Source organism: Bidens hawaiensis, unplaced genomic scaffold, assembly GCF_021521415.1.
Source record: "Bidens hawaiensis isolate Kalapana, Puna unplaced genomic scaffold, B.hawaiensis_p1.1 tig00027801_1, whole genome shotgun sequence".
NCBI lineage: Eukaryota > Viridiplantae > Streptophyta > Magnoliopsida > Asterales > Asteraceae > Bidens > Bidens hawaiensis.
Genome location: NW_027494513.1, coordinates 29,489 through 51,590, shown reverse-complemented (window position 1 = coordinate 51,590; position 22,102 = coordinate 29,489). Strand labels below are relative to the sequence as shown.

Here is a 22,102-nt window from a genome sequence, read left to right as displayed (position 1 = left end):
GTTACAGCACCCTGCTACACAAACTCACACAAAAATGTAAATATATACAACTCTAACTGCATGATGCACAACTCAGAAGGAGAAAGCACCTCTCAAGCCTGTGTTATAGCACCATGCTGCACGAACTCACCCGAAAATGTAAATATATAAATACCAAATACATGGATAGATTATTGTGTATTCCATCTAATAGTAATTGCACTTGGTGTTTATTCCAAATTGGTTGATTTTGCTAATAATTAGCGTGACAATTTGATCATGTCTTAAAATGACCTGTTAGCATTTTATTATCATTGTAGGTCGTAATCGATATATATTGTGTATTAATTATATATGTTTTAATTATAGGTCAAAATTTTCAAGCCAAGTTAGAATAACAAACGGACAACGACTTGGCAGAAATGGTAAGAAACGCATAAATAGAACAAGTTGAATGCGAAAAGAGCGGGTCAAGCGCGAAAAAGGGTAGGATAAACGTAAGAAACTACAAAACAGACTGAAGAAGTTATGAAAAAAATTTGTCGATAAGTAGTTTGTTGGTTGTTTAGAATTTTGACATATTAAACTAATGTTATTTTGTTTGATATTTTGACATGTTTGAACAATTGGTATTTTGTTTGGTTGTTGTAAAAGATTCGCTTATTTTAAATCATATTTTTGTTTTTCTGAAATTCTAGCTTTTTTATTAGATTTTTTAAAGAAATAATTTAATTTTTCTGTCAGAGTTTAGTCATAAAAAATATATTATCAATTAAGAATTCACTTTTGTCAAAAAATAATAGGTACAATAGAAAATAAAAAATATTCTTTTTTGTCGGAAACTGGTCGTTACATTTAAAATTATTTTACATTTAAATAATATGATTTATCGTGAGATCGTCGGATATAAAATCTTTATGATTACTACATAATTGTTATTACTACTTAATTTTTATGATTAGTAAATAGAAAAAGAGATTAATAAAATTAAGTTTTGTTACTAGTTTCTTAGTAAATGATCGGAATAACCTAAAAATTTTGTGCTTGGTATTTTTTTCGCAAAGTTAGCGATAAACCATAGTTGTCGATACTTTATGGGAAGATTTGTGGGAAATTACTCGAAAAGGTATTTCCCAGCTGGAGGTTTTTTCCGACAAACACGTACCTTTCATCGTTGTTTTGTCGCTAATCAACGTTTCCGAAAGTTTACGTACGAATTTTTTTGATGGAAAAGGTCTAGTTTTTTAGTAGTGAAATGAATGAATTACATGGTATTTGTATGTGGCGAAGGGGTGCAATTCACCCTTGGCACCGGTTCGCTAAGGCGACAGTGATAACCGACACTTTCTAGGTAATACAAGTTAATTACAAACTTAATACTAATTACACATTCATACCCTAACTTCTATTAGTTAAATACTTAATTTAAAGTCTTGATTAACTCCAACAGTATGCAACTAAAAGCCAGAGTCAGAAAGAGAGATAAGTAGAGGCCATGGCTAATTGTTCTTTGGCCACCGGTGCCGGTGGTGACAAGGTGTCATTTAAGAGACCAATGTTTTATGATCTACAAAGAGGTATTGTTAGTCGTATGACACATGCTAACCAAGAAGGAATGCTTGAATAGTGAGATATTTGTTTTTAGGCCCATTTCTATCTCTAAAAATTTGTTTGAGCCTCTTATTTAAAATGCTATTAAATAGTAGAGAGAGAAGAATTTATGTAGTAATCTTTTTTGATAAACTAACATGTCTTTTTCTTATGGTTTACATAATACAACGTGAGAAAACTAAACACGTGAAACGTAGGCTTTATTCTTCATACTAACCAAGCTTTTCGTAGCAAAATAAACTAAATCACTAAAATGAGTGTACACCAGGACATCTCAAATACAAAGGTACATAGTTAGCTGCGTTTGGATCTGAATCCCACACCGAAAATGCACTAGAGCATCTCATCCAAGTCTTGGACATCTCGGGGAAATGTCGATCAATAATGTCTTTTAGACTCTCAGTCTTATTAATCCATTGTAGTCCTTTCTCGGTGTATGTTTGTGAATTATAATTGGTTGTAAAGAAGCGATCTGCTTCAAGCCTCCTATAATTGTGCATGCAGGGTTAAACATTGAATTTATATTCAGCAAGTAACATAATAATTAATTATGTTCTAGCGAATAACACGAGCATTACCTTGTAGCAATTAGCACAAAGATGAAAAATGCAGTCTCACTAATGGCAAAACCTTTAATTTTTTTCTCTGCATGCATTCCCACTAGTAGATCAAGCTTCTCAACATCATATCCATATACATCATTAAGCGCTTTAACTATCTCTTCATCATCGGTCAAATCTTCCCATCTGCTAATGGGAATCATTAACATGTTCCTCCTAAACTCGTTATATCGAGGAACATTCCTTTCTCGATCTCTATAAACTACATAAATTTGTCAACATGCATGTTAAACTAGCAAGATAAAACATATTAAAGAAAAAACACTAGAAGTCTCAAGAGCATTAATCCTAATAACATCATGTTTAAAAGAGATTTTACGTACTTTCCATAGCAGCCATGTCCACTTGATCATCTCTGTCGTCTCCATCGATATCATGAGCAACAAGGTTTCTCATCCACGACGGATAGTTCCACAAAGAGACCGCTCCACATGATTGATGGCCCATGGATACCAACATCTTCTCCATACCGATTTTAGATAGCCTTTTTTCCCCTTCTTTTCCTATCATATCCTTCATGCTCACCCTGTAGAAAGCGTTGAATGGTATATTTTACAATTTCTTTATATCAATACTAGAAACTGGGTCTTTTCTTATGCCAAACTTTGTCGGAAATGTGTGGAATGACTATTTCAGTTATCGAATGAGTATACATCGATCTATTAAAGAAAAAGAACAATACTCTTGTTGAACCAGTGGACTGAATTTGTGCTCTGAAGCTACATAATCGATGTCCCGAAGAATTATTTTATCTGGCAGTATTGTGTGCATTCTATAGACACTTACGAACTCCTCTGTCAAAGAATAAGGGACTCCATGATCTTGGGGTTTCTTAAGACCAACTAATCCACTTAGTTCAGGTCCTAATATATTTCCAAACAAATCCTTCATTTTCTTCCCAAGCATGCCGTACCTGCAATTAGCCATGTCACTATTTTAACTTATTATTTCAAAACATGATGGACTTTAGGGCGGACATGTAACAATTTCTTATTCTCGGATATTAGTCTATGGCGTTTCTATAGATCAAAAACAAGCCGAAGAGTTTGGTTTTAGATAGGAAAAGGTTGATTGAGAAAGTTAATTTTATTTGTAATTTGTTTTATTTTGTTGTTGTAGTAGTACCCCGCTCGCTAGCTGCTTGTTAGCGGGTTGGTTGGCTTTTTTGTGTTAATGAAATTCGCTGTTCGAAAAAAGAAATGTTGAAACTTGTAAGAGGAAACGTATAGTTCTATAAAAGGGAAGAAAATCTTGTTTTGTGAATTGTTTACCAGTTGATTCTCATTGCTGCTAATAGGGTATCGGTCTTTAAGAGCTCGACAGTCCAATCAATAGTGTGGATCTTTGCGATAAGTGCTGAAGTTATCAATCTTGCATGCTGGTATAGTTTCTCGTCATCAAATTCTGGATAACGCTCCTGCATGCGGATATATATAGCCACAAATTAAGTTTTCTTTTTATTTAAAGGTAAACTTAATTTACTTTTTAGATATCAAACCCAGAACCATAGTCACATAAATCGGCGGTACACTCCGGTACGAGTACGCGGTTCGTTAGGCTAGACGAATTCGATACGAGGGGTAGGTTCATTTCGGTAAGAACCGGTACAGTGTACCATGTAGTTCGGTTCGATGCACCAAATAAAAAACTAGCTATTTATAATTTATATATATTATAAATTTAATTTAATATTTTTATGCATAAATATGTAGGTTTAATGCTCAAATGTAAACCAGTGGTAATAGAGGGGGTTAATTGTTAGTATACACAAGCTAGTTTTACATTTTTAATAGTTTTTATGTATTAAATTATAAACTTTGGGGACTAAATATAAAGGATACATTATTGGGTTAAATATTAAACTTTTTAAACTCTAAAATATTCAGCCGCTTCTTCCTCTCGATCTCTTTTATCTTCATGTTTCCAGCGATAATCGCGAATTCACAATCAAAAAGAACGACGTACCAGGGTAAATAGAATCGCGAATTAGGTTTTTATGGATCAAATCGTACCGGCTAACAAGGTCGCGAATTCTCCGGCAACTGGAACGCCAGCGAACTGCGGTTGGGCACACAACGTACCAATTCGAAATTCGCGGGTAAGTTAGCGATTTATGTAACTATGCCCAGAACACAATTAAGAGCTTTTCAATCTTACTAATATATTAAAGCAACACAATGTGTACACATGTTAGATAGCTTGTCAACACAGGATTTTATGTCAAGTTTCCATGTATCTAATTTCCACATGTTCACAATTTAACTTTAATCTAATAATTAACCATCCTCTTGCCAATATTTCATCCGATGTCAAAGAATCCGCCAACCCTAAATATGCAGAATGGTTAGAGGCCAATAAACGAGCAGTTCTCATCCTTAACTCCTATCTTACGGAAGATGTTGTGGCTGAAGTGATTGGTCTCAATACTGCATGGGAAATTTGGTTCGCCCTCGAAGCTGTCTATAGAAACTCTTCTATTAAGAGAATGCATCTGCTACGTGATAGTCTCTGCAGACTCACCAAGGGCTCGGATCTGTTACCGAATACATCCATGAGTTTAAAGCTATTTGTGACCAAATGGCCGCCAATGGTGAACCAATAAATGAATCTAATAAGATCCACTGTTTTTGTGCAGTCTTGGAGCCTCTACCACTTTCCATACTAACCATACCTTCAAAGAGTTGGTTACTATGGCTAAAAGCCAAGAACAGTTTCTGTAAACCATTCACCCACCCACACCGCCCTCGGTTGCTTTCGTGGAAAATCAGCATCGTGCCTCCGGTAATCGTTGTCCGGATCCGGGTTCGTACCCTAATAAAGGCAAGTCTCCTGCTCACTCTTTTGGTGCTCGTAGTGCCTATCCACAAGCCTTCTTTCATGGCCCTCTTCGACCACCTAAGTGCCAATTATACCAAAACGAGGGTCACTATGCAGATAAATGTCCCCGTCTATCTGACTATGCTTCGGCCCTTACTAATTGCTCAGGCTTTTCAGGCACAATGTCATGTCACCACGGGTGTTCTAGATTGGCTAGCTGACTCCGGAGCCACTACTCATATGGAAAAATCTACGGCCCCCCTTCATTCCTCCGCTCCATATACGGGTAACTCTAAAGTAGCTTTTGGTAACAGTAATCTTTAACCAATTTCTCATACTGGTCATTTTTCTATCAATATGCATTTGTCATTAAAAGATGTCTTGGTTGTTCCTAATTTAACCAAGAATCTTTTATCCGTCAGCCAATTAACCACCGATTATCCTTTTGATGTCTTATTTTCCCAACCTTTTGTGCTATTCAGGACCGGAAAATAAGTCAACCTCTAGCTCAAGGATAGTGTGAAAATGGTCTTTACGTGCTCCAGGATGGGAAGCTTGCTTTTGTTGCTCTTTGTTTTCCAATAAAGCCTCGTTTGAACTATGGCATTATCGTGTAAGTCATGTTGCCTTTGATACTATTTCAGTTTTAAAAAGACTTGGTTATTTGTCATTTACTTCCATTTTGCCTAAGCCTAATTTTGTTCTCCTTGTCAACTTGCAAAAGCTCACAAATTGCCTTTTGATTTGAATGAAAAACGGGCATCGGATCCCTTGGATATCATTTATTGTGATTTGTGGGGCCCTTCACCCTATGTTGATGGTTATAAATATTATTTCGTGATTACCATTCACAGTTTTCTTGGCTTTATCCGGTTAAAACAAAAGACAGTTATTACACAGTTTTATCAACTTTTTTGAATTTTGTGCAAACGCAATTTTCAAGAAACATTAATGTGTTTCAAAGTGACAATGCCACAAAATTTGTCAATCATCATGTTCGAAAGTTTTTTTTGATGATAATGGCACCTTTCATCTATTGTCTTGTCCCTACACCTCTCCTCAAAACGAGTGAGCCGAAAGGAAACATCGACACATAGTTTAAACGGGCTTAGCCATGCTTTTTAATACTCGTGTTCCGGCTACTTATTGGGTTGAGGATTTTAGCACCACTACCTATATTATCAACCGTTTTTCATCCACCTTAGTAGAAAATAAATCACCCTTTGAAATTTTATTTTCTAAATCACCCGTATATTTTCGGGTCTATGAATGTCGCATATATCTATAACTTCACGACTATGCACCACATAAATTTGCTCCCATTAGCATTCCTTGTATTTTCATGTGTTACGCAACTCAATACAAAGGATACAAATGTTTAGACTCTCAAACATATCGCATGTATGTTACCCATCATGCCCGTTTTGACGAAACCATGTTTCCCTATAAAGCCAACTCTTCCTCCTCCGACTTCACTATATTGCTACTTTCCACCTATCAAGAAAATACTTCCAATTATACCCCTCCCACAACTGATACACGTCCCTACTTCCACTCACACAACACATTCAACACCCACTGTTTCTCGCACTTTATGCAAAGATCAATTGCCCATGCATGATACGTCTCTTCATGCACCATCCCAAACATCTCCCTTCGTTGAACCACTAATCATCCCCACTACCCCACCCTCATTCCAATTAGCTACTACATCAACCTCACCCCAACCAGATATCATTTTGTCCCTACCTCAATCCACTGCCACACAATCGCTACCCACCTTGGACCCTTGTTCATCCCAATCGGCAACTCCTATCAACCCACCTATCTCATCCTCGGCTTATCCTATGATTACCCGGTCCAAGGTTGGCACCTACTAGCCTAATCCCAAGCACCGTGCCACACTTGCCCATATCATACATCACAGTCCTCATGCCGCCTTACTACCTCTGATCCTAAAAGCTTTCGAACCGCCTCTAAAAGCCCACATTGATGCATGTTATGCATAAGTAAATAAATGTTCTTCATCATAAAAACACTTGGACCTTAGTACCTCGACCTCCAACGGCCAATATTGTCAGTTCCAAGTGGCTTAATCTTTATAAAGCCTGCCTTGTTGATCAAGGCTTCACTCAAATCCAGGGTTTTGATTTTTCCTACACTTTCAGTCCGGTCGTGAAACATCAACTGTTCGAATCGTCTTATCCTTTGAAGTTATAAACAGTTTGTCTCTACACCAACTAGATGTAAGCAATGCTATTTTAGACGGATCTCTCACAAAAACCGTCTATATGGAACAACCACCAGTTTTTGTTGATTTCGGTTTTCCCAATTACGTGTGCAAACTAAATAAGGCTCTTTATGGTTTAAAACAAGCACCGCAAGCTTGGTTCCAACGGTTTTACATGTAGTCAAGCTGACATGTATTTGTTCGTTTTTCATCATGGAGACTACCTCATGTATCTTCTTGTTTATGTGGACGATATGATCCTTACCGGTAATAAACCTGTTATAATCACCAATTTCATTAATCGTTTGCATAATGAATTTGCTATAAAAGATTTGGGGTCATTAAGCTATTTTTTGAGTTTAGAGGTTGTTCGCACAAATGATGGGTTTTTTTACATGTAGCCAAGCAAAATATGCACGTAACGTACTAAATCGTGTTGGCCTCCTTGATACCAAACCCGTACCCACACCCCTAGCAATCACTGATTCATTCACATTCGTTGGTTCTTCTTAATCTTACCCTACTTTCTATCGATCGATTTTGGGTGCCTTACAATACTTAACCATTACCAGGCTCGACCTTGCATATGTGGTCAATTAGGAATGTCAGTTTCTACATGCTCCGATTGATCATCATTTTCAACTTGTTAAACGTATATTATGCTATGTAAAGGGGATAATCTCGCATGGTCTTGTATAGCCAACCCAAGAACACCACTATTCTGGTCTATTCATATGCCAAATGGGCTCGTATTGAAGCACGACAATCAACTTATGGTTATTCAAGATTTTTAGGAGAAAATCTTGTCTTTTGGAGTGTAAAGAAACAACCTATGATCTCTCGGTCAAGCTGCGAATCCGAATATAGAGTTATGGCCAATACTGCTGCTAAGATTATTTGGATCACTCACCTCTTACGTGAACTTAATGCACTTCCACCGGATGTCTCTATGTTACTCTGTGATAATCGTAGTGCCCTGTTCATGAGTCAAAATCCCGTCTCTCATAAAAGGGCCAAGCACATTGACCTAGATTATCACTTTTTCCGTGAGATCGTTTTGTCTGGCAAGCTTCATACCTGGCTTGGTCCTACCAAGCTTCAACTGGCCAGTATTTTCACCAAAAGCTTATCGCGACCTCAATTTGAACGCTTTCGGGAGTTACTATGTGTTTGCTCGTCGTTGTTCGCTTAAAGGGGGGTAATAGACAATAATATATTAATTCCGTAAATTGATGTACTCATATCACATGATTTACTCAGTGTCAATATTCTGCATTTATTGTATCAATTAATTTGTTATTTCCTTATTGTACGTGTAACAATCGTATTATAAGACACAGTATTTTCCAATTGGGTAAAGAAACTTTCCCTCTCACAAAAAAGATAGCGATACAGCGCATATACATGCTCAGGTAAAGTAGAACTGATCCTTAAGAGTTTGGTCAAAATATATATGGCAGTGTATATTGCAAGTAAAAAATAAAGGTATTTGAATATTATTTAATTAAAAATAAGAGAAAAAATATGAGTTTTTTTTATCAAAATAGGATGGGAAGAAAAAACGTTTACCACAATTAATGATTTGAAAATTATTAACAAAATATATTTTTTCTTGAAAACTTCATTCTCTCACTCCAATCTTATTAGATAAAAGAAGTTTATATCTAAAAGAATACTTTTTTATTTATAAAAAGACAAGTTTAGGGAAGAGTTTTATAAACTAAAAACACTTGGTTGGAACTTATTATCAAAAGAACGGTTTAAATGTTTTTAATTCATAAATTGGATGTGGCTCAATGGTAGATCACTCACTTTACTAGTGAGAGGTAGGGGGTTCAAACCTCACTATCACCAATTTATATGGGAGATATGACGGATGACCCTGGCTTGCAAGGGTTCGAGTCCTGATCTCACCCGGTTTTACCGGCTCCTCGCTGTCGTGCCGTTTGGCGGGCGTGGGGGTCGGGTTTTATCCCGTGAATCCCTCAACATGTGGATCTCTAGGGGCTTCGTTCGTCCGTCCGGACTAGTGGCCGGCTCGGGCTACCTTTAGTCAATGGGGGCCGTGTACGGAGGGGCGTTACTTAGTTGGCTGTTAAAAAAAATGTTTTTAATTCTCTTATAAACATATCTATAACTTTTTTTTTGTTAAAAAGGAAACACTTTTTAATAGAAATATTTTAGTCTTTATAAATTCTTTTATATCTGTTTTAAAAGTACTTTATATAAACGCTTTTGTTTTTAATTTTATATTCATTTTATATATAACTTTTTTAAACGTTTTTAAATGTTTAATATAACAATACTGTTAAAGATTACATATGCTCACATGGCACTCAATTATGGTGTTCACATAGGATGCAACCTAGATGCCATGTCACATATTACTTTTCTTATTAATGCTCAATCACCCACTAAATACTCTCTCACATCTCTCTCTCTCTTCGATGTATGGCCTTCAAGATGTTCTTTTCATTTTAATTTATGTCATTCGTTTGTTCGACATGTTAGTCGTACACAACATTCTGGTAAGGTATTTATTCTACTCTAATGATCGATTCTCATATGTTATTCTTTAATCTGATTGTCATTTCATTTTCTTTGCACTTTGTTGTTTGTATTAATCTTATTTTCATATCATATATATAGGTTCTATATCAAACTCGAAGAACCAATGGACATGTTGAAGTTTTTGACACAAAAATATGGTTAATTTAATTCGTTATTTGAATTATTTTGTTTATTATTCATGTTACATACATTGATAATTGTTACCAAATTAATTTTTAATATTTCTGCATATTTAACATTAATTGATCTTTAATAATTTGTCAATAGTTTCTGGTGGCCAACTTGGTAGATTGGCAAATTCCATAAAAGGATTTTTTTATGGAAAACAGGTTCATTGTGTGTGTTTTGGGTATTACGAATGTATTTTAGTTATTAATTTACCAATATTTATTATTATATGTAGCCTATATAATTCATGTAAATTAATTCATTTTGATATAATTAATCTTTATATAGAAAGTCTTGAATATAATTTCATCATAATTTAAACTATTAACTATATATTATTTAGTTTTACACATCCAAAAAATATTTCTCAACTGTCAATATTATTATTAATCTCCATTAGTAAGATTATAGTTTTAAGTAGTTCCTAATTTTCACACACTTTTCATTCTTTTTGTTTGACCAATGTATAATGAGACATAAATGTCACAATTAATGTTATTGGGTGTCATCATTTGGTTATGGAAATTGTAACAATTAATGCACTATAAAAAATCAAAATATTATTTGAATTTGAATTCTAAAAAAAGATATATTACAATTGGTTATAGAAAATTTTGGTTTTCATTGTTAATATTATAATGTTTATTAGTTTACAATCTCCACAAACTTCATATCTTATATGTTTGACCAATTTATAATTAAACATAAATGTCACAATTAATGATAATGGGTTTGTAACAAAATTGAATTCAGATTTCATTGAAGGTAATAAAATAATATTAATTATGGATCGACTAAAAAAAACAATAATTTCAAGATTACATTATGCATGAGTTTTGTAATATTTTTGTGTTTAGGTTCTTTGACTATAACAAATTTCGTTTAACAATTTTGATAAATAGATTTATAACTTAAATAACAATTTATTATATTCTAATATAATTAAATCATATGATAAAGTTGAAAGTCATTATTTATAATAATTATTTTTTATGTGTATTCAAATTATAATTCAAATTTCAAATATATAAGTTAACTATAATTTATTTATTTATTTTGGAATTGACTATATAATGTGGGTACGGTGTTTTCTAAACTCTTTAAAGTTAATAACTTCCTTTAACATTGTTGACCGACTATTAATTTTGATAGTTCCAAGTTTTTGGTAAACATATTTATACTTAAATAACCATTTAATATATTCTAATTTAATTCATTTTCCTAACATATCAACATAAAATGTCAATATCTTAAATGCGTGTCTATTATATATTCTGTTTGTACGGATATTCATATACGTTCGTTAGTAATGTCTTTAATAATATTCTCATTTAAATGTAACAATTAATTTAATCGTTTTTAATATATTTTTTTATTAAAATACATATATGATATATATGTCGATTAAGAAAAATAAATTTTTTTATACTAAATATCTTAATATTTAAAGTGTATATTTAATTAGGCTGATTTTTCTTTTTTTTTCTTTTTTCTTTAATTTTTGGGTTGTGAAGCAAAATAAGTTTGTTTGGGTTGAATGTTAAAGAACCTGATGGTTGGCTAATATGATAAAAACATGTTTATGTCTTTTTATGGTTTTTTGTTGTTACGTGTAGAGTAGATTTTTGTAACTATGACTTCTAATTTGTAGAAGATATAAATGTTTAACCTTTTTGTAAAAAACTTATGTCTAATTATTGTGTTGGTTGAATATGTTATCAATAGTATATGTTTTGTTTATTTGTTTTTTCACCTGTGTGTAATATGGGTTCTTATTCTATTACAATTAAATCTGAAAATGAGACCTATTTGTTTAGTTTTATCCTTTATGAAATTGGGGTTTGGTGTTTCATTAATTCATTTATAATCTCTTAACTGTCTAACCTAACCTTTTTGGTTTTTGACATATTACTTAAAATCACATAACCAACAATTTCAATAAGTTGACTTATTTTTCTGTTAATAACATTGTCATATTTGAATTCATTGAATTATAATATTTTGTTTACATTATCTGTCTCTTATGAACTATAAGGTACGTAATAATACATTTTATTAAATTCAACTTTTTTTGTTGTATTTTTTGTTGTATTTTATAATTTCATTTATTAACCGTTTTTCAATGTTCACAAAATATTAATGTCACTAAATTTCTCAATAATGTATAATAAAAAACGTATTATATTTTTACTCTTTTTAACTAATAAGTTTTTTAAACATAATATAAATCTTCTAATTCTAACATCCAAACAATTCGATAGTCTAAGTCTTCATAATGTTTTCGAATAATATTAAAAGTATTTGATAATTTATTTCCTATGCGTTTATATTTTGTTTTCATTGATTTTGTATCAAATTTTTTCACTTTTAATTATTTACAAAGTCAACATAATTTTTTTAATCTTTTCAAAGTTATTTGAAAATTCATTTATTGTAAAACGTTTTTAGGTTTTGCAAGTTTAACAAAATATTAATGTTAGTGATTTAAAAGTTTGTTGCAAGATTGGTCAAAAATACAAAAAAAAATTATAATTTTTTGAAGTTGACTAATTCCAATTTTTTTTATATTTTTTAAGTTGCGGCGCAGCTTGTTGCCCGCTTACCTGCCACTTCATTGTAAAAAAAATTATGATCTTCAATTGAATTTTGTAACTATTTTGAAAATATTTCAAAACAGGTTGTTTTAAAAGAGTATCAAATTTGTTAGGTATAAAATGACGGCCAAAAAAAGTTTTTATTGATATATCTTTTTGGTTTAAGTTAGAAAGATGTTTATGTTGTCATTTTACTTTATTTTGTTTTAATAAAAACAACGTTATTAATGTTCAAATGTTACTCATTATTAAATATGTTATTATAATATATTTAATTTTGATGCTCTTGTTTTATTATATTTTTAGGTGGTGAAGTAAAATGAGTTTCTTTTGGTAGAATGCTTGAAGAAGTTGATGGTGGTTTAATATGAAAGAACATGTTTATGTATTTTGTTAATGTTTTTTTGGTTGTTCGATGTACATTAACTTATTGTAACTTTTAAATTTTAATATCTAGACAATGTAAATGGTTAACGTTTTGGTCCGAAAGTTTGAAGAAGTTTTGTGTTGCTTGAATTTGTTGTTTAAATTTATTATGTTTGTTGACATGTTTTTCTACCCGTGTGAAACACGGGCTATACCCTAGTTAATGTAATAAGAAAAGGCATATTTAGAATATAAATACAAATGCAAATTATAAAGTAAAAATAACGTCTCAGAAAATATGTCGAAATAAAACAAAATAGATTTTGTAATTTCTATTAAACATGATTTTGTATCAAGAATTCAATATGCTTGTGTCATAATAAATAAAACAAAATTCGTTTTCAGAACATTCCGAGAGGATTTGGTTGTTATCTCATATTGTTACATTATTGCCAGTCGCTAGCCAAAAAATAAAGTCATGATAGCCAAAAACGAATATCGTTATTGTTGTTGTTCAGTTGCAATCGATTGGGTTCTACGGTACTGCCACCCATATAATTTACGATAGGAAAAAGAAAACTTTGTTCACAAATCACAATCAATGCATACATATAATTCTTCTTCACAAAAAGACGATGTTCTAATGATTAGTCATTCATACCTTTCTATAAATGTGATCAAAAAATATTATATTGATATTGTAATTGGTATAACGCAAAATAAAGTTGAATGGGGGTAAAAAAGAGTTTAACAAACCTGGAACAAAATAAAAAGGAATAAAACTAATTGAATTAACGGGTCAAGTTATTCTACAAAAGGGAATATAAATGAGAAAAATTTGTCACACAAAAAGAAACCTAAAAAAATCATAACTCAAAATTTAAAAAACAATCCTACTATACTATTAAAACAAATTAGTTTGGTGCCACATGCCCCTTGCCTATTGGACGATTGTCTTTCCTTCCAAAATTATCTTTCACTTTTCTATTTTTCTTACCAATTAAATAAATCAAAAATAAATTCTATTCCTAATAATTAAAATACTTAATGTATTCATTTAAGTCAATATACCGGTTTCTAATTTAGATTTTTAACTACTTTTTTATTTTGAGAGTTACATATAATTTGCAACTAACAATCACTTAAAATATGAACAAATTCATCAATAAAGGAATATTGTTATCTTTTTTTTTTAATGTTCACATCTAATTAGTTAAAATTGGACCAAATTCATCAATAAATGTAATTTCATTTAAGTTTTTCGTTCAAATTATCATCAAAGTTTATGGTAATTAGATTTTATTTATTTATTATGAACAATAATTTTGTTTTACATATGTCATTATTAACAAAAATCTCAGTCATTCTTTTTAATTCATAATAAATATAGTTGAAAATTAATTTTTCAACCTACTCAATATTATATAAATACACTATATACTACAATATATTGATTTGGTCAAACAAATTAAACAATCATAATGATACTTTCAAAAGAGGAAACTTAACTTATGCAAATTAAAATCCAAACAAACTTTTCATAACTTATTGAATTATTATTTATATAGAAAGAACATAATTTATGCTAACCATAGAAACTTGGTCTTCCCTTAAAATACTTTTACCATAAACTTTCACACCTAAACTTCAAGTCTATATATTGAATCCTTTAGCTTACAAAATATGTCACTCTTAAATCGTCACTCCTAATACTTGGTGGGTTATTAACTCGGAGATTCAATAATTTGGAAGTGTTGATAACATTTTAAGTTGAATGATATTATAAGTTTGAAGGTATGTACAATTTGTTTATAAAATACGCTACTTTGTATAATCGATATAACTATACATGACGTCCATGTAACTTATTGTTCTCTGCATGATATAAGATTTCTAAATTTTTCACATGTTAATCGTGTTTTTTTTTTATTTTATATTTTAAATGTCTTCAAGTTCCAAAAGACGCACTAATTCTCAATCATTATCTTCCAATAAGAGGAATATTACAAATGGTTAGTGAGTTTAATAATTTAAGGTTACTAAATACTATGTTATAATGATAATAATTTTGTTTGCAAAACGTGCAGTGTCATCGTCTAGACAACCATTGCGTATCATATCCAACGGTAATAATTTTTTATAAACCATCAATTGATTTAAAATGTTAATATTTTATGACCGTATTTTTTATTAGATCTAAAATTTTATGAGATATACGGCAAGTAACATAAAGTTTGAGGACCATTCAGAGTGTAGCTCGAGCCACGGTAGGACCTGATCACCAAATGCGTGTTCTTACTGATGTAAGATTTCTTGAAATTCATATTTACAGTTTTATTTTTATATGTTGAGAGCTCCCTCTATTCATATTTACAGTTTAAGGACGATTTGGAGACTAGCTCTAGCCATGGTAGGACTGGGTCATCAAAGTTCCACCTACTCCTTCCAAAATTCAATGGCCATGTTGAAGGTTTTGAGATATACGAAAATATTGTTGATTTATTTCCTTATCGAAATTATCATGCTAATTATTCCGATTACATTCATTGATAATTCTTACTCATTTGATTTTTAATAGTTCAGTATATTTTAACATTACTTTATTTTTAAAAATTGTAGTTTATGACGGCCCAAATTGGTAGATTGGCTAATTGCATGGAAAAAGTATTTGATGTAGAGTAAGTTGGTTATGTTTGTTTTGGTCATTATTAATGTATTTTAGTTATTAATTTTCTATCATTTTTTATTTTATGTAGCTTAGATAATTCATATAAATTAATTCATTTTTATATGAATAACAATCTTTATTTTTTCTATGTTTAAATTTTTGAATCTTATATTGAAAGTTTTAATAATTATTTATTGAACTTTCAAAAATGGAATGTTTTTTTATAAAGTTTATTGGATTATAATAATTCCAACTTTCCCATATTGACCGGCGGTAAGCCCAACTTCAAATGTAATTTCTGACAATCCTAACTTTCAATATATTTTCCTACAACAATCCTTAGTTAAAAAAACCTTAACACCGTTAATTTTGCTGAGCTGGATGGTTGACGTGCCAAATACATTATATTTTTGTAACTTTTATAAACAGTGAACAATCTGTGTGTTGGTGTTCTTCACCTAACGCTTGTACAATCTCCATTGAGCGATGGCTTCAGCTCCGTTCAACAATGAACACACTCCTTATCTTCAAATCAGTTATGACTGGAAAACCTCCAAATCACCAGTAACCGTTGTGACTGTGGCTCAGCTTTTAATGTCTTAAACCTCGCCTCCTGCTCCGTTAATACCTTCGGTTGCAATATCGGTACTATCTATTCTCATATTTTATCAGTTTGCAAGTAGAATTTGAGTTATTGGTGGTTGGATCTGGTGTAGTTTTAAGGAAAACGCAAAACTCAAAAGGTAGAGCCAACAAGATTTGACTTTGCTTCCTTTGAACCGAAGAAGAAAAAGAAACATAAAGAAACGCTTGACTTCAAAATATAAGGTTTGTAATTCGAGTTTTGTTATACCCCCAAAAACGAAATTGAAATGTATTGGTTGATTTTAATCTTTTTTTGCATAGTGTGGTTAAAATTTTACAGAAAAGAAATTGGTAACTGATCGATTCTTTTTCGGTTTACAGGCGGAACATGATCCTTCAAGAACGAGTTTGACCGGAAATGTCTATTGCAATCACGATATTCTTCCGATAATGTTTTACACATCAGCAAACTGCAAATGTGTTTGACACGTCATCCGTCCAGCTCAGTAAAAACTAACGGTGTTAAAGTTTTTTAACTGGGGATTGTTGTAGGAAAATATATTAAAAGTTGGGATTGTTAGAAATTACATTTGAAGTTGGGCTCATCGCCGGCCAATATGTGAAAGTTGGGATTATTATAATCCAATAAACCTTTTTATAATAATATTTACAATTATTTATTCCTGTTTTAAAATTCAAAATTGGCATTATTACAACAATCTTTTTTTTAATTTTTAGTAGTATTCAATCTCAACAAACTTTTCATCTTTTATATTTTACCAAATTTTAATTAGCATAAATGACATATTTAATATATATATGAGAAATTTTAAATAATTTACTTTTGAGTATACTTGAAAGTTAATAAGTTTTGTATTAAAAACGCAATAATTTATTTGACCAATTTAATATATGGTGTATTACTTATTTCAAATTTATATTTAAAAAATCTTACATATTTACTATAATTGTTTATTTATTTTAAAATATTCATCATATTTAATTTTTATGATTCGTTTAAATTGAAGAGAATGTAGTTTTTTTTCCAGTTGTAGTCTGTTTTGCAATGACCATTAATAAAAGTCAAGGTCAATCTCTAGCAAGAGTTGACATATATCTCAGAGACCCGGTGTTTACACATGGACAACTCTATGTAGCTTTTCAAGAGCGAAGAGTGGTGTCAAAATTCTTATATTAAAAAAGGATGACAAAGTTACAAATAAAGAATCAATATTGTTTATAAGGAAATCTTTTTATTAGCTTATGTATTTTACATTTTTAACCTTTGATTATATTTTCATTGCAATTTGAATGTTATTTTGGCTTATCTTTGTATTTCACAATCATTTGTTTTCATACAAATATTATTTACAACTTAAAGTATGTTGTCGTCCTGAATAACATATAACAACTTATGTTGTCCTTTCAAATGACACGTGTTAGTTTGAAAATTTCAATATTTCCACCCGTGTTGTACACGGGTTAATAACCTAGTTGAAAAATGTAAAACACAAAAATGTTTCCACCGTCTTTCTCTTTTATAAAAAAAAACACCCAATGGTGAGAGAAAAAAATCATCGTGTCTTTTTGTTTAATATTGTTTTTTGTGTTTATTTTCGTCATTTATTTTGTTTTTTTCTTGATATTTTGTTATATTAATCAACATTTGTTATATTTTATTCGGCATTATGTTATATTTTGCGATATATTGTGTCTTTTTTAGTTATAATTGTGTCTTTTTTTTCATTTTCGTCAATGTGTCTTTCTGTCGATTTTTTTTAACGGGAATGACGGGAGAAACATTTTAGTTTTTTATATTTTTTTCATTTATGTTTTAAGTTATGATCTTATTATTATTATTTTTTAATTTATTTTTAAGAGGTTTTTTGTATAATCACAAATTATTCTCACAATTTTTATTTTTGTCTCTATTTTAACTTTACCCTTGAATCAATAACTTAGTTTTAATGTTTTATATGCTTATAAAATAAAAGTTAAAAATATTACAAGAACTTTCGATAAAAGTATAATAGTCCAACTAAATGTTTAAAATTTATTAAAAAAAATTTCATATCTTTATTTAATATAAAACCTTTTTATAATCCAATGACTTAATAAGAATAGGCGTGAGAGGAGGAAGTTTCTAAAGCCGCCTCCCTCCATAATAGCTCATAACCCGTCGCCTTTCTCGTCATGTTAGCTCAAAACTCATCGCCTCCCCTCTATGTTAGCTTAAAACTCGTCGCCTCCTCACTATCTTAGCTAAAAAAATTAAATCTAATGAATCTTGTTATTAAAAAAAATATATCTGAAAAAGGTACATATAAAATAATTTGATGGTATGCACGAGTTGTCAATATCATATTATCAAAATCCAATATACAAGAACTTAAAAACCAAAAAATTTAAAATATTCAAATATTTTTCAATTGAGTTTTAAATCCATATTTTTAGTAAAGATAAGGTAAAAAAAATTTTGAACAACGGGGAGACGACGAGTTTTGAGCTAACATGGAAGGGAGACGATCAGTTTTGAGCTAACATGGAGAGAAGGCGACGAGTTTTGAGCTATCATGGCGGGGAATCGACGGGTTATGAGCTAATATGGAAGGGAGACGACGAGTTAAGAAACATGTCGTCTTGATTTTCTAATGTATAGCTGAAGACGAGTTAGTAAGAAATAAATAGAAACTTTGAATATCGAAGAGACATTCAAAATCTTTCTTAAAATGGGATATTTTGAGAATATCACCTTGAAAAAAAGGTAAAAACCATAAAATAAAACGTGATAAGAGTTTCTACAATAATAAAGTTGTATTTTAAATAACTAGAAAACAATCGAAACTTAAAATTGTCGCATCAAATGATTGCATAGAGCCAATTTAGTGGTTGACATTGTGTTTCCACAAAGATATTTCTACAAAACTAGATGGCGATGGAAGCATTTTTTAAAACCATGGACAAATGTAAAACTATAATTCAATATCAATCCATGGACAATGTAAAACCATTATTCAATATCAATATATCATATTTCAATATAATTTCATAAGTTTTAACCGTTTAATACTTAAATATAACTTAATATATATAATTTTATTAATGTATTAAAAATTAATCAATTTGTTAAGTTAAATAAATACAACTTGTAAGATATTAATGTTGGGTGGGATTAACTTACCTTAAGCATATCACATATAAGATTATGCTCTTTAACAAATAAAGCTTGCAAGAGGGAGAAACCAGCCCAACAATTTCGGACATCTCCTGATATTGGAATCCCTTTCTCATCGTGTTCAAGAAGTCCATCTTTAGCTATCTTTAGCTTTCCATCTTTATACGCTCTTATCTTCTTCATACCGGCTTCATTGTTTCCGTAAATAACACTTCCATCCCTGCTCATATTTGTTCACATTCCAACTGTCAGGGGCGGTTCCATATTTTTATAAAGTTTAATCACTCTAAATCATAGTTGTATTCGTTATATATTATGTCGGCGTTTTTACATATGTGATTACTAGATTATGTTACTATGTGACAAAACGTTAGAAAAATAGGGGACACATTAATGAAGGGTCCTAAAGGCTAAAGCATATAATTTTTAAAAACACACACATGGGACGTCGGAACTACCGACCTAACGATATGCTCAATTGGTTAATGTCATTTGACTTGTGTTAAGTCCTAAAGTTGAAGCAACTTACCACCATGGTGTCCTTGAATTTAGAAAGCCAGTCTTAGTTTGATCGGATCCTGTAGAAAATTCTTTGCTCTTGTAAAACTTAAACGACTTCAATGGGCACTTCTCAGCCACCTCTGGTGGAGCTACAAGTTCAACCTATAACGACGAATAACAAACTCAATGTTTATGGATTTACATTTATCAACTAATATTTTTTTAATGGACTTCTTTTAAAAATAGATGCATCTATTTTTACAGTTGAAGCTGCTATCTTAAAAACAATTTCACTTTCCAGAGTATAGTTGACATTTCAAATGCAAAAAAGTTAAAAAGAAATCTGGACTCTCGTCTTAGATTTGCATACTTCACAAGTCTGTATTCACGACAAACATCAATAAAATTAACAACATAATAAGGCATTCATCATCTTTTTTTTTTTTAAAGTTCTTATCCACCAGTCTGGTACATATCAACTGAAGAAGTTAATTACACTGACCTGATGGGTATCCTCCATATGATCAATCCAGTCATGAATCATGAACTGTAACCAAGAGCAAGCTATCATATTGAATTGCTTCCCACAGTCTACAAATTTCCTTCTTTCAAGTAACTTTGTGGCCACCACTGATGGATGAGGCTCTAACAACTTCAAATTTGTAACATCCAAAACTAACTTCAGTTTCCAAACCGTATTGTTTCTCCAAGCATGTGTACGCATATAAGCCAAAAACATTTTGTATTCATGGTATAATTCAAATGCACAATCTCTGTACCGAGTGTGTAGTTTTAAGAATAGTCTCTAATCTCTATATCATATGTGATAGTTAAGGTTTGTTCTACGAGTGGGATATTACTCGATGATTTTGTTTGTTTAGTAATAATGTCAATAAAATCATTAAGAGTTAAATATAAATAATAGTAATAAATAATAATAAAAAATAACATAAAAATAAGAAAGAGAAAAAAAATTTATTTCGTTAACAAAATATGTTGTTCTGTAAAAAAAACACCATATGTGAAATTTCTAGAAACTAAATAAAAAAGAAAAACAAAATGAGCAAATGGAGTCCAACACGGGCCCTCACTCAACAACCACAAACATCATGTCTGTTGTACCTATTATTGATATTTCCAAATAATAATAATAATAATAATAATAATAATAATAATAATATAGACTTTAAGAAATTAAATTATCTTACAATCTTACCCCGAAGTTGGATGTGGATGGAGGCATATTACGACCAAAAAATGTTCCTTGACTGCCTACAATATCATCCGTTGGATGGTTGCACTTTCCATCAGCTGTCCGATGAGGATACTGTTGCATATCATATTTTGTTCCGGTCATTGTTCCAACATGTAGGAGATTGTACCTCTGGTGCAAACGTCTTCTCAGAGCCAAATAACCCAGACCCATTATCACCGGTAGCCTATGCCATAACCCAAACTTGTCCAACATATGCACAATCTGCACCCTTTCTAAGTTTAACATCTGGCTACTTTTATTATAACGATTGGTAATGGTGTTTATGAGTAAGTTTAAACTGTAAAACCGTCCAAATCAATCATCGATTTAGTTTCACGAAAGTAAACTTTTTCTGAAAATACTTTTCAATGGTCAGTTTAGAAATATTTGAGAACGGATGATTTGGTTTACGATTTATACTCAAAACTGGATAAAAAAGACCAAATCAACTGTTAGTAATGGTTTAGTTCGGTTCGGTTTTAATTTTTCATGGGTTTGGTTTTTGTTTACAATGATCAAAATCGTTACTAATGGTTTAGCTAACTATTTGAACCAATAACCGTCAGAATCGGACAGCTAACACCCCTACCAATCTGGGAAAACGGATATATAATCATAAAATTGACCACATAACTTATAATATTGACAAGAAGACAGAAAACTCACATAGAAGATGATGGTGTCAAGTAAAGACATTTTGGCTATGAGAGGTTGTAGTTGGGGATTAATGAAGAAGAAAGGAAGTGCAAACGTCATGATGCAGAGGAAGTTTGAAGTTTGAAATTTGTGGGGATAGGATGGGTTTATAAAAAGCAAGCATACATGATTGTTTGGGCATGTATGCAACAGAAAAATATTATTAGTGAATCTATTTTGGGAATTATTTCTAACGATAACCTGTACAATTTCATTTAATTCTAGCTGCCGCATACTTATCCCATTCACTAGCATATAGTTCGGTT

At 31.2% G+C, this 22,102-nt stretch overlaps 1 protein-coding gene across 1 annotated transcript; it reads right to left on the bottom strand.

The window, feature by feature from the left end:
- Positions 1 to 1,717: 1,717 nt before the first annotated feature.
- Positions 1,718 to 22,009, bottom strand: LOC143575936 (alpha-dioxygenase 2-like). The gene is made up of 10 exons (XM_077060167.1): positions 21,807 to 22,009; positions 21,102 to 21,362; positions 20,388 to 20,537; positions 19,914 to 20,047; positions 19,391 to 19,604; positions 3,482 to 3,627; positions 2,893 to 3,123; positions 2,534 to 2,736; positions 2,169 to 2,412; positions 1,718 to 2,076 (listed from the first exon to the last, which is right to left on the bottom strand). Exons 1-10 carry the CDS (start codon positions 21,894 to 21,896, stop codon positions 1,839 to 1,841), a joined length of 1,911 nt encoding a protein of 636 aa, XP_076916282.1. The 5' UTR covers positions 21,897 to 22,009; the 3' UTR covers positions 1,718 to 1,838.
- Between the last annotated feature and the right edge of the window lie 93 nt (positions 22,010 to 22,102).

Bases quoted from the DNA above. Each gene is read 5' to 3' on its own strand.
- LOC143575936 (XM_077060167.1), bottom strand. From the start codon at position 21,896: ATGACGTTTGCACTTCCTTTCTTCTTCATTAATCCCCAACTACAACCT. The intron at 20,048-20,387 runs GTCAGTGTAATT...TCGTCGTTATAG, and splicing joins ATATGGAGGATACCCATCAG to GTTGAACTTGTAGCTCCACC. The intron at 19,605-19,913 runs GTAAGTTGCTTC...AAATATGAGCAG, and splicing joins AATTCAAGGACACCATGGTG to GGATGGAAGTGTTATTTACG.